A 13,849-nucleotide genomic window follows, 5' to 3' on the forward strand; every position below is an offset into this window, starting at 1 on the left:
CTTACCTGGTCTGGCCTACATGTGACTCCAGACCCACAGCAATGTGGTTGACTCTTAAATGCCCTCTGAACAAGGGAAATTCAGGATGGACAATAAATGCTGGCTTAGCCAGCGATGCCCACATCCCATGAATGAATAAAAAAAAATCTGTGGTTTCTGAGATAAAAACAGAAAGTGCTGGAAATACCCAACAGGACTGGCAGCATCTGTGGGGAGAAAAACAGAGTTAACATTTTGAGTAAAAAAATGACACTTCTTCAGAACTTTTAAGGTTTCTGAAGGTCCGCCCACCTGCACAATCTTCCTCGAGGTGGTCAATTAGCAGGCTGCATCTGGGAGGAACCCTGTGCAGTTAGGGACAGCGGGAAGGTTGAGCAGGCCAATTGGAATGCCTGAGAATGTGGGAGACTGGCAACCCTACCAGATGAGGTGGGCATTATCTCGGTAAGTGAGGGATTGCAAATACACCTCAAGATGAAAGGGATAGCCCTATATACCTGATAGCTTGTGGCTTACTCCAAGATGGATTAAAAGAGACCTCCCTTGGAGACCTGGCACCAGGATGTCAGCCCTGGCATCTGCCAGGCTTCAGCACCAGTGGGTGGGGGGGGGCGGGGGGTGGTTGGTGGCGTTGGTGGGGAATGCCGCTGATAATTTCCTGGCAATGTAACCAATTTGACCCTAAGTGGACATTCAGTTGCTGATAATGAGCTATCTGCTGCTGCTGGCTGGGTAGCCGCTACCGTTCCAAACCTGCCTCTGGCAAGGTCGCCTGGAAGTGGGAACGTGTCAGAGATTTCTTTTGAAATTCCCCGCTCTCTTGCCCCCAAAAGCCCCCACCCTGCATTGACTGAAGTTCTCCCCAATGATTTGTTCCCTCATCAGAATTGAATCAGGTCATTTGCATGATGTTATTTCCTGTTGGCTGTGCTCATTTTTTTTTTTGCATTCTTGAAGAGGAGTCAGCTCTGATCTCTTGTTAAATTCTTGACAATCTCCAACCGTACCTCACCGGATCAGATAGGCAATGGTGGGCGTCAGGATTGTATCATTATTGTGGAATGATAAGAACAATGTTCTTCAATTCGACAGAAGTGTAGGAAAATGCTTTGGCCCCAACATCTTGATTTTTTTTGGGAAAAATATACTTTATTCATAAAATATCTGAAAGAACATTACAAAACATTTCAAAATGGCCATCACAAATAGTGCAATCATATAATAGAAGGAACAAAGAGATGTTAGAACACACTGTGCAGTCAGTATGATCTCCTTTACCCTTGACAATGCCCTTTTAAAGTGTGTGTGTGTGTGTGGTGCGTGTGTCAGCAATGAGTGGCTCCTCCCCTTTGCCGGGTTGTCAATTATTCGCGCTGCTGCTTATTATCGGGGCGCTGGGTTCAGTTTCTCCCCATTCCCTCGCTCGGCTCAGCTACTTTGAGGGGCGGGAGCAGCCAGCCCGGTTGAACATGACCTTGTGGCGCCTTTTCCTGATCTGCTCGGCAGGGTGGGCAGCAGCAGCCTGGGCGAGGGCAGCGATGCCCGCTGACACCCCGGGAGCCCGCACAGCTCCCGGCTGGGTGCCCGAGGGCATCCCGTTCGAGTATCACCGGTACGCGGAGCTGCGCGAAGCCCTGGTGGGGGTCTGGCTCCAGTGCCCCAGCATCAGCCGCATCTACACGGTGGGCAAGAGCTTCGAGGGACGGGAGCTGCTGGCCATTGAGATGACGGACAATCCCGGAAAGCACGAACCGGGTAATTTAGACCGCGAACAGCGCAGAATAATCCATTCTTACAACCCCAAAGTCAGTTTCTAAATGAAACTGGCTTTAGAGGGGCATGAAGGAAATGAAATGATTAAGGTTTTATTAAAGACTGCAATAATGAATATAGTAACGAATGAAAATTTTATTTCTCATTGTTTTCGTTATATTTCAAAGGCTTTCCTTTGTATTAATCATTGGGTAAACGTTACATAAATATTGCAGACTGGTTGCAATATACTGAACTGGAGGGGGTGACAGCTTTCTCTAGATTCTGCTCATTGCTGGATCCGTGCTGCTGCTTGTCTGAGAATAGCGTTTCTTATGATTATGCTATTTAATCAAATCATCCTGGAGTGTTTTATGTTGGTAATAGACGGGATTTTGCGAGAGGGCTTTAGTCGAAGGGATGGGGTTTAGTTAAGGTGCTGGTGAACTATTTCCCGATCTTAATCTCTCCACCGGGACCTGTCTTGTCACCTGCCCGGCAGTCTGTGCAAGAAGGACCTGTCTTTAAATCACTTCAGTACAGACGCTCTGACTTTTCCAGCCATTTTATCTCTTTATTATTTAGTCCTGGTTGTATTTAATGGGCCTGTGCAGGTTTAGATCCCCTTCCCCAAAGATGAAATGTAAGCTCGCCTCGCTCACCTTCCCATTTTCAAATAGCTGGTGTTAAACCTTCCTAATGTAACAGCGTTTATATTAAAACCCAGAGCTCGCACCGCGGCACCGCTGTAGCCATAAGATGTATTTTTGAATCTATAACAAGAATGTCTAGTTGTTTGAGGCACGTCATGGGGAGGGAGGGACATTACTGTGGGTTGGGTTACTTCCAAGTTATAAAGACGTGTGGATGGATAGTGATGAATAATTAACCGGAAAAACTCAGCAGGTCTGGCAGCATCGGCGGAGAAGAAATCAGTTAACGTTTCGAGCCTTCATGGCCCTTCGGCAGACCTGCTGAGTTTTTCCAGGTAATTCTGTTTTTGTTTTGGATTTCCAGCATCCGCAGTAGCTTTTAGCTTTTTGTTTTTATAATAATTAACCGGATCCAACTGAATTCGCGCCAGCACATTTCCCACTGTAGGTGACAATGTGTGATCAGGCTCCGGTTGTCTTGGAGACTGCTGGTAGCTCCAGTTTGAAGATGATTATTTTCACAGTCAAAAGGCAGATGTATTTCAATTTAAGAATGTGTCAGCGAGTTTCGAAATGTGCTTCCTTTTGAAAAAAAAGACTACATTCACTGTGAGGGAATGGAAGCGTTCACAAGGTGGAAATACCTCGAATGTCGCCGTGTTGTGTAACAGGGCATTTCACAGTATTCCCCCCTCTGGCGGGGTTCAGTTTGCACTGAAAGCATTGTTGTTTGGGTAGGAGGAGCTTGTTCAAAAAGATGTTCGCCAAATAGGTAGCACAGGGGAATAATTATTTCAAGCTCAATTTCAAGGACTGGTTCGGCTTCTTTTGAAAAATACCCATGCCATTATTTGTAAATGCTCCAAATATCTCAGCCACACAAAGATTGAAAGTTATCATCCCTGTTAGGCCATGAAGCTATTTCTGAAGGGAGAGAGAAGGGACTAATACAAAAATAATATGCTGGAGATTCAAGATATTGGGGATAGATCAAAATATCTTATCTTGCATAAATTCATGTTGCAGGGAGGGGGAACTAATAAGAAGAAAAAGTTACTTCCTTGTGTAATTTCTAACTGTATAAGTTGAATGTTGACTAGCAATTATTTTCAGATACCTGGCATCCTTTTTAAATTAATATATTTAATAATATTACATTAGCTTAAGTCCAGGTAATTGTTGCAACATCTTTCAACATTGTAATTGCTGGTGGCATATAAATCAGCAGTTGTGCATAAGGTTCCTTTCAGACTGGAAAGCAAAGGTACCTTTCTAAAAAAAAGAACATTATCTTTCAGAAGTAATTCATTTTAATAACTGTCCGAATAGAAACACATGCAGCCTTTATTCTGCCTGCTGTTTGGTGCACTTTACTGTGCAGTGGGAGCAGACATCTGATTCATGTTAATGACGTAGATTGAGGGATGTTTTCAACTGTGTGGTGCTGCTGAAAGCTAAGTGAGCCACATTTCAGGTTTCTCTGGGTTTGTTTGCATTAATGTAGCGATTCTGTTTAATTGTATGAAGTCCAATGCCAACTGCATCTTGCTGGTCAATACCTTGTGCATTCCCAAAAAAGTCCGTAGACTAGCAGCAAATAACTAATGCTTTCTGCACAATTCTGGCACCCACATGCTTCCATTATTATTCCTAAATGGCACTGAGAATAGCCAACGTGTAGAGGGGTAGACGGATGGAAACTGTAACATGGGTTAAACAACTAGTGAAGCACTGAAGGAATGTAAAACACTGAACAAACAGCTGTTTATTGTTTAACAGTAAAAGGCTATGAATGAATAAACTGAGGTTAGTACAGTATGTCTTTTGGATGCTGTCTTTCTTGTGCATAAATGTTGACTTAGTCACAACATAAGTGTACTCATCTACTTCTGTCTTTTTGAGATTCCCTGATTTTAATCACTTCACCATTGATGGCTGTGCCTACAGTTGCCTAGGCCCTAAGCTCTGGAATCCCGCCCTACACCTGTCTACCTTGCTTTCCTCCTTTAAGACACTTCTTAGAACTGACCTCTATGAACAAGCGTTTGGTCATCTGAGCTAATATCACCTTATGTGGCTTGGTGCTATATTTGTTTTATAATCTTCCTGTGAAGCACTGTTTTATTACGTTCAAAGGTTCTATAATTAAAATAAGTTGTTATTTGCTAGTGAGCACTTTATTCTTGAGGCAAGGCACTGTAGCAGCTTGAATACTGATTTGTCTTGCGAATGTGAAAATGCAGTGGGGAAACTGCATGTTTCTGAACTATACATTTACTACTTTAACCAAAATTGCTTAGGTGTCATGGGCCATGTACTTGTGCAAAATTGTTCTGTTACTGTAGTGTAAGAACACCTGTAATTAATTTGTTAGTAATGTAATACCAACCCTATTCAGTTTGTTTGCTTTCTCCTCCACTGCATATGTTATTCCATGAAAACAACTGAGGCAGGCAAGCCAGAAATGAGAATGTTCACTGATTAACCATCCTATTAGAAATGTTAGTCAGTATGAGGTGTGCATCTTTTCAAAGGCCTATAGGAAAAAAAATTGACATCACCTTTTTTCTTGAAGAGAGGAGAAAGGCCCCTTTGAACACTTGCCAGTTCACTGAGGATGGACACATATGGCAAGCAGATTGTTGAGTCAGGTTCCCTCAGGCTTTCAATATTAACCCCAGAAATTTGAAACAAGCACTATCAAGGTCTGTGTGTGTGTGCCTGTGTGTAAAATGTATCTTCTACCATTTTTAACCGTGCACACGTGTGGTGCAAATTTGTCATTGATCTCAAAGAGCAACAGAAGTGAAAGGCATCTTGAAAGGAAATGTAAAATGAGTGAAGGTAAATCAGCAGCCTGAAGATAGATCAATCAGGGTCAAGCTGCCTGGCTTAAATTTCAGACAATGTTTGGCAGTTAACTGTCAGTCACCATCACTGGTGCATTCTGCATGGCAACGCTACTTGCCAACCAATCAGCACTCTCTTCACATACAGCATAAATTGTTGTTTTCCCCTTATATCTTCTTATATTCTTGCAAGTGTCCTGATGAGTGCAAGATGAAAAGCCTTGACATGCCTTTTTTTCAGTAATATTTCATGATCCTAAATGTCATTGAATGCCCTGTGATAATACAACGGGAAATAGGAAAAGTAGCAAATATTTTAATGGATGATAAGTTATTTAATCTAGTATGAAAAATCAGACAGCCATTTGAAACCAAGGTGTAGATCATTGTCACGCTTTGAAAGGTTTTGACCATTTATCCACAGAATGGATTTGGGGAAAAAAAGAGTTACTTTTTACTTGTAAGATATTTAAATCCAAGTTAATTTATAAATGTTTAAAAAAAAAGGTTCTGAGATAAAAAATGACTAAAATGATGACAGGTCACTGACCAGAAACTTTGACTCTGTTTTTCTCACCGGAGATTCTGCCAAACCTGCTGAGTATTTACAGCACCTTCTGTTTTTATTTATGGCTAAAATGTTATCGGGCAAAGTTTTGATGTTGTTTCCCTGTAGATTGCAAATAGTGAGTACCTCACACCCACTGTACTTTGAAATCTTCAATCCTTTCTGGCTGAAAACAAATGGAGATTTTGGAAAAAAAACAGAGACACAAACGATCAAGTAGACTTTAAATGAAAAGCATGAGGGAAAGGCATTGGCCAGATTGAGAAAGAGAATGGAGGAGGGTAGTGAGGGGTTATTTTGTTTGAGCCAAGCAAAATTATCGGTTGTATTCAGAAGCATGACTTAATACAAATTGAATCAATTGAATTAATTGAATCTGATAATAACCGTTATTCTGTCAAGTACAGTAGCTTAATGATTTGCACTTGGAGGGAAGCACAAGCAAAAGAAACAAATTCCTGATTTAAATGACAAATTGTTGCAATTTTGGGTTGTGCTGTCATATAAATAGATATTGAATAATTTGAGCCTATTCCACACATACGTAGCATGTATTTCACTTATGGGAAGGAGCAACTAATGCTACCGAACCTATAAAGATATTCGCAATAGGCCAGAATTTATACAATTTTTCTCTCCTCAATCCAATGATCAAAAGCTAAGTTACTAACGGTGTACAGAATGTCATATCCGGATAGTTCATCTATGTTAATATTACCCATCAATTGAGCAGGCTGGTCTGCTCGGTCTAGCTGCTTAGCATTCTCTTAAGCACTGAATTGTTGCTTCTGACATGGCTGAAATCCTATTACTGTGCATACTAATATCTGTAGCTACTTGACAGATTTTTTTAACTAAAAGGTAGCTGAATCATTTATATAACACCTTATCAATTCCTCAGAATGTTTTATGTTTAATTTTAAGTGCTTTTAAAATGTAGTTACTGTTCTGTAGGCAAATGCAGCAGTCAGTTTGTATACAACAATCAAAGTACATTAAGGTCCCACAAACAAGAACTGAACCGGATAATCCCAGTGCAAAATTAATTTGGGTAGTGCTGCTTTTAGAGTATCTGATGACTTCCAGCAGAGAGCTGCAAGTTATGACTGATGCAGTTGGTAAAGCGGAGTTATATAAGAAAGCCAGAGGGAAACTTTAAACAACTGTCATAACCTATAATTATGGTTATGTTAAGGTTGAGTTATGTTTGAGTTATGGTTTAAGTTATGGTTATGTTATGGCGTTATGGTTGAGATGTGACTCTAAATTCAGGAATCAGGCCACCAGCTCTTGAGGTTTTACATTAAACAAAATGAAACATTTTATTAATTTACACAGGTTAAATATATATACACATGGCTACAAATTCCTACTATCATAACTTTTAACAAGTTCCCAAACTAATCTCAGTTAAGGCAACAGCAACCCATAGACTTAACCAGACACCAGGCAAAGCATTTTCACCTTACAAATTCAAAATGAGGTTCTTTTCTCTTTGGTTCCTGTGGAGACAGTTGGAGGCTTACAGCTGCCTTTTGATCTCGCATTGCCTCCGGCCTATACACACAACACTGCTGAAGTTATACCTTGCCCAGCCTATTGAATGTAAATTCTCATTATATCACCAGCCTCTTATAACAATAAAACCCTTTCTTAGTACCAATTTTATTAATAATATAAACATATTACTTGGTATCTGCTAGAAAGGTGTCAATTTTCACCCCAGTTTTTGAATGCTTTATTCAAAAAATGCAAATGCTCTCTCTCTTACATATCAAAACAAAGCACCCAGACTAGCTGGCTTTAATCAAATTAAAACACACCCAAGATTAAGCCTCTATTTTAAAGAAAAAATGTTTTCCAATAATATTACATACAATAATAGCTTTATGACATGCATAGGCTGTTTCCCACGTGGTGGAACTTAACTGGGAGTGGTGCACTCGGGTATGTCCATTGCGTCGCTGAAGGTGTGCAATCATGATGTCACTGATGTCAATGGGCTGATGCAATACCAGGATACCAAAATCCATCAACAAATGTGCAGGCAGTGCCTTCCTTATTCACTTCTGAAGCATCAAGTGTCATGAAGCAAGATAGTGCCTGGCCTGGATCTATTTAAACGGCCTCAATTGGCAGCACGGCAGGATGGTCTTCCCACCAATGATTTAATCGGGGTGGAGGCGGGAAGATAGCAGGGCCCCCACCCACCATCCTCCCACCTGATCAAATGTCCTCCTTGCCACTAAATTGGCCATGGGAGAGGGCATTAAATTCTGCCCTAAGTTACTAACTTGCTCAGTGTTATAACTTAGAGATTAACTTCATACCTGACTGCTTAACCAGTAACAATTGCAGACCTGGCCATTACTTATTTCCAATTCTGTGAATTCACTGTTGCTTGCTACTCTTAATCCACCAGCAATGTTTACATTGCCTGGATATTGTGGCAATTTTGGTAATTACCTTATGTTCCCTTCTGGAACTTGAAAATTGAGGCCATTATTTCAATAACGAGGGAGAGGCTCTCTGTTTTAGCCAAAATGGCACCAGAGACGCAATTGCGGATGTCCTGCCCCGGAACATGGCATCCACCATTTTCACCAGGGTGGCAGGGGATCAGAGGTGGGTGCTAGTTTGCACATCTGTGGCTCATGGAGGCAGCTGTACATGTAAAATTTCGTATCTGCGATGCCCAAAACATGACTTGTGGGCTTTAGACCTTCTAGGGCAAGGTCTAAAGCTGCCTGAGTTCTTTGGAGTAGTTCAGTGACACCTTTGGGAGAAGTCAGGTATTCTTTGGGATTGTTAAAATTAGACTTGAATGTGCGTAAAAGGTGGATAAACTCATTGGAGCTGCCAAGGGAACTGTCTAGCTATCAAGACATTTAACTCCCCTGGTCTTTAGTTTTTTTAAAAAAAAAACAGTGCTTGTCATTTCACCCTGCCTGTTGATTATGAGCCGGAGAGTTATCATTTTAGGATTTGTGCTGCATGCCTGATTTCACTACTTATTAGGCACTCCGCTGTGATAATATCAGTTCACAGATTCATTGACAGCTACAAGCAGTTATAAATAATACAAATGCTTTTTTTCAGAAGGGGTGAAGTAAGCCAAATGTAGTGAATGGGTTTTTATCATTCAGAGATTTTTTTGAAATAGTGAATTCATCAATAAATGCTTAGAACCCATGCTGAGATTAAATTAATTTCTTGAGATCTGCCCGCGGTGAGTTGGTGTGGAGGTTGTAAGGGCAAAGGGTGATGTATGGGGAGCATGGGTTGGCATGAGTTGGCAATATGATTGGCACTAAGTTGTCATGGGTCTATGAAGGGCCATGGGGGTGATCGAGGGAAATAGGTTGTTGTGGTTGTATAGGGATATAGATTGGCATAGGGGCTATAAAGGGCCATGGGGGTGGGTAGAGGGGCATGGGTTGGCATGCATAGGGCATGGCAAGTGTGTGAAGGGTGAGGGTTGGAGGGTTACGTTTTGATTTTTCTTGAACAGTTGGTACTAAGTCCCAGAGCACAGAGGCCGGCCTTTCACGCAATTTGCCTCCACATCTCGTGGGCCCTGTGGCTGCCTTTGCACTGTTTCTGGGGCCGGTGGGCTGTACTCCCATTAACATCTGCCCTCCAGGAATGAAAATTAGACCATCTGTGGCACGCTCTGCTGAACCGGGTTTGCGGAGTCAAAATGAAGCACTTTAGGCTCCAATGAAGAACTTCTCAACTGTAACATTCACTGCTGCTGTGACGACAAGAGAAGCATTCAGTACCTGAGCGAGGAATGAATCTGGTAGACAAAAAGATGAACGAAGAACATCCCTGAAAACACTGCTGGAGATGAGGAAAGGAAGACTTCTCTGCTACTCTTAGGATAGGATTTTCTTTTTCTGTAGACAGTGGTATCACTTCCATGCTTGCTTCAGCGTGAGGCTGCTCTGCTACAGGCAGTGAGATCTCAGAGTTAGCTGCAGAAAGTAGGATTGCACCATCAACAACAATGAAATAAACTTCAAGATTGGGATCTATAGGCAGTTCCTGCGTAGTACTCTGGTCTGCAGACTTGCTTGAAATTTGAACATCAGCATCGGGTGTTCTTACTACCAGACCCAGTAGTATTGGAAAGACAGCTAATGTCAGTATTTCTTCAGATAGTTGCTCTGTAACCAACTCTTTTGTCTGATGCTGTGGCTAGTTCCTTAGGGCAGAATTTTATGGCTGATGTGCGGGTGGATGATCCTGCACGTCAGCGCTTAAAATGTCACGCGCTGACGTCAGGCGAGCGTCCCAACGTCAGCGCGCGGCATCGCGATACTTAGGTGGGCGGGCACGCAATGAAGCGTGACGCGCACCCACCATTAATTAAAGGCCTTGTTAAGGCCCTTAACTCGGCAATCGACGCCGATTTTGAGGAGTCCGTGTTATCTTCACCTCGGCGCGCGGAGCCAATGGGCAGGCGGGTAACTGATTTTTTAACAAACCTCATCCACGGGTGGGATATGTGGGCTCAGAGGGGTTTACGTGAAGTATTTATTGCAGAAAGTGTTTTAAACTTGCCTGTGTGATTGGTAGCAGTTCAGATGGATTTCCAATAGCTTTCTCTGTACTTTGAAGCTTCAACTCACCAGTCTGCAGACAGTAATCTTTATCGGGCCTGCAGCTTTCCGGAGGCCTCCATTTAGCCTGGGTATGGGTTCTGACATCTCCACCGAAGGCAGCTCCTCTGAGGAGGAAGGGAGAGATAGAATAAAGAGGAGGCCAGGCGTGGACAATCAGCCTCCAGGGGAGCCACCTTTGGAAGGCCAGGCGCAGGCACAAGGGGCGCAGGGCCAAGAGGTTGTCTAAGGTGGAAGGGGCCGCAGAAGACGCCATTATCCTGCTGCCAGGGCATACAGGCGGCAAAGCAGCTACCTCAATATGACTGAGATGCAGTGCCAAAGGAGGCTCCGACTGTCAAGGGGGACAGTGAACTATATCTGTCAGATGATTGGCCCTGAGATCTCCCCTAACTGTGTGGGTGGACACCCCATGCCAGTGGCTCTGAAGGTCACAGTTGCCCTCCACTTCTATGCCTCTGGCTCCTTCCAGGGCTCAGTGGGTGATCTTTGCGGTGTCTCCCAATCAGCTGTCCACACTTGTGTCAAGCAGGTTACAGACGCTCTGTTCAGACGGGCATTCACCTTCATCCACTTCTGCTGCGACCAGGCAAGTCAGACAGAGCAAGCCAGAGGCTTCACGGCCATTGCTGGCTTCCCCCGCGTCCAGGGTGCAATAGACTGTACACATGTGGCCATCAAGGCACCAGCAGGTGAGCCCGGTGCCTTCGTCAACAGGAAGGGCTTCCACTCCATGAACGTGCAGATAGTGTGTGATCACAGGATGCAGATTCTACAAGTTTATGCAAGGTACCCAGGCAGCTCCCACGACGCCTACATCCTCAGACACTCCCAGGTGCCGGGGCTCTTCAGTGCTCTGGCTCGGCTGGATAGTTGGCTGGTGGGTGATAAGGGTTATATCCTCAGAAGGTGACTCATGACACCTCTCCGCCTTCCAAGAACAGAAGCTGAGCAGTGGTACAATAGGAGCCACGGCACCACAAGGGCTGTGGTGGAGAGAGCCATCGGTCTTCTCAAGATGTGCTTCCGATGCCTGGACCGCTCAGGGGGTGCACTCCAGTACCCCCCAGATCGCGTCTCTGTGATAGTGGTAGCATGCTGCGCTCTGCACAATCTTACACTGGAAAGGGGGGATGCAGTTGACGATGAAGACCTTGACGCCCTGGATGAGGCTGCACATAATGAATCCAGCAGTGGCTCAGAGGATGAGGGAGCACAGGGCAATGATGAGGGGCAGCACGCTGACCCCCAACTACACCAAGGAGGCAGGGACATCTGGGACACTTTAATCCAATGAACCTTCAGCTAGCTCCACACACATGGATCTGCAGGACCAGCATTGCCTGGCACTTCCACACATGGCACTTTCGTGCTACATCTTCCACCTCATCAGCTGCAACTAAGGGCTTAGTACAGAAACATCAATGTCCACTCAAACACTCATGAGATGTCTGTGAAACATACAAATGCAGCACAAAGGAAACACCCTCAGCCATGGTCAGAAAAGTGGACTTTATTCAATCCAAAATAAAGCACAAACGTCGCTCTAGGGCCTAATCTAGGGCCAACATAAAATCACCAGTGACAAACCCGCAGAGTGCCTAACGTGCCTTATGCTTATGTTTGCGGGTGCTACGTCTTGGTGCCGCCCCATCGCTCGGAGTGGCTTGTGAGGCAGCCTGCTGACTCTGCTGTCCTGTTGGCCTCGATGACCTTGGCGGGCGTCCTCTGGCACATGGAGCCTGTGCTGGCCCCACCTGGGAGGGAGTGGCCAGTTCCAGAACTGGCACCTCCCCAGTTGTCGCAGCCTCAGCGGATGCAACGGTCACTGGCAGAGGGACGGAGGAGCTGCTGCCCTCATCCGGAGTGCCCTGAGAGGAGCTCACAGTGACGACCTCCCTGCTCACCGCAGATGGATGGGCACCGAGCGGCGACACTTGGTGCCAGAACATCTCCCACATTGCCAATGACCACCTTGGCCCATTAGTGCTGTGAGGGCTTGCAGGTCCGAGTGTAACCCCATCAGAAGATTCTCAATCTGCTGGAAGCCCCTCTCCATGAGAGTCGACAGTCTCTCAATGGAAGAAGCCTGACGCTCTGTCCTGAGGTTCATGCCATCACTGACACTCTGCCTGGATTCCTCCACCACAGAGACCAAGTGAAGCACAACCTCATGCAACCCTGCCAGATGCTCCCGCGCACCCTGCCGCTTGTCCTGCAGCTGCTGCATGGCTGACATCTCCAGAGGCACATCATCATGGCCCAACTCAGCATGTGCCTGGTCCCTTGCAGTCCTCCGGCTGCTGACGCCATCGGCACTCTCTGTCCGTGCCATCTCCTCTAGCGATTGTGAAGTGCCCTCTCCACTGTGCCCTGGGACACTACCCAACGTCATAATCCCCACTGAAGTGTTTGTCGCTGTGCTGGTGCCTGGCTCGCTGAAAGGGTGTGACGCAAATTGCAAGTGTTGGCCCTCAGGTGTGGAGAGGGGGCTCCGGCCGTGTTGGGGGTGGCCATGCGGTGGTGATGCTGAAATTAACAACAAGGACAGTGCATCAGTTAACGTTCAGTCAGTAACACAATTCATCCCTTTCACCCCCAGCCTCATAATGTGCTCAACCTTCAAGAACCTAAGGAGACGAACATTGGTGGGGTGGTAAATAGACAAGAGGAGGCCCAAACATTACACGCGCGTACAGACAGGCTGGTCAGATGGCATAAGGAATGCCACATTGAATGTTATGTGGATAAGTGTGAGGTTAAGCATTTGGGCAAGACAAGCAAGGTACGGGAATACATGAGAAATGGTAGGACCATGGGAAGTCACGACGATTACAGGGACCTTGCTGGGCAGACCCGTTAAGGTAGCAGAACAGGAACATAAGGCGTTTAACAAGGTCAAAGCCAGACTTGCCTTTATTAGCCGAGGAATAGAATGTAGGAAAAGGGAGGTCGTGTTGCAAATGCAGAAAACGCTGTTGAGGCCACATCTACACTTCTGCATCCAGTTGTGACCTGCGCTTCATGGGAGGGATGGCATTGGAGTGGGGAGAGTGCAAAGGTTCCTGACCTGGATGCATGCTGGCCTGGAGAGTTGGAGTTATGAGGAAACATTGCAAACACTTGCGACAGTTGCCATGGAGGACAGGTGATTGACAGGTCACATTATTGACCTTCATACTGTTATGAGCATAGACCGGGTGGACAGAAGGCAACATTTCCCCTTGGCGGAGGAATGACTAATGTGGTAGCATTTATTTAAGTTGAGTGCCATGAGGTTGACAGGTGAGGTGCTGAGGAGCTTTTTGACAGAGTAAAGTGGGGCGCACTGGCTGAAAGGGTGGTGGAGGTACAAACCCTCCTAAGAGGCAATAAGTCTCTGGATGTGCGGCAGTGATGCCA

At 45.1% G+C, this 13,849-nt stretch overlaps 1 protein-coding gene across 1 annotated transcript in view; it reads left to right on the forward strand.

Moving 5' to 3' along the window:
- The first annotated feature begins 1,350 nt into the window (after positions 1-1,350).
- Positions 1,351-13,849, forward strand: part of cpe (carboxypeptidase E) — a 114,713-nt gene continuing 102,214 nt past the window's right edge. The window contains exon 1 of the mRNA XM_078542306.1: positions 1,351-1,755. Within this exon, the coding sequence (XP_078398432.1) occupies positions 1,470-1,755 (286 nt within the window). The 5' untranslated portion in view covers positions 1,351-1,469. The remainder of the gene's footprint in view (positions 1,756-13,849) is intronic.

Source organism: Cetorhinus maximus, chromosome 1 (genome assembly GCF_964194155.1).
Source record: "Cetorhinus maximus chromosome 1, sCetMax3.hap1.1, whole genome shotgun sequence".
NCBI lineage: Eukaryota > Metazoa > Chordata > Chondrichthyes > Lamniformes > Cetorhinidae > Cetorhinus > Cetorhinus maximus.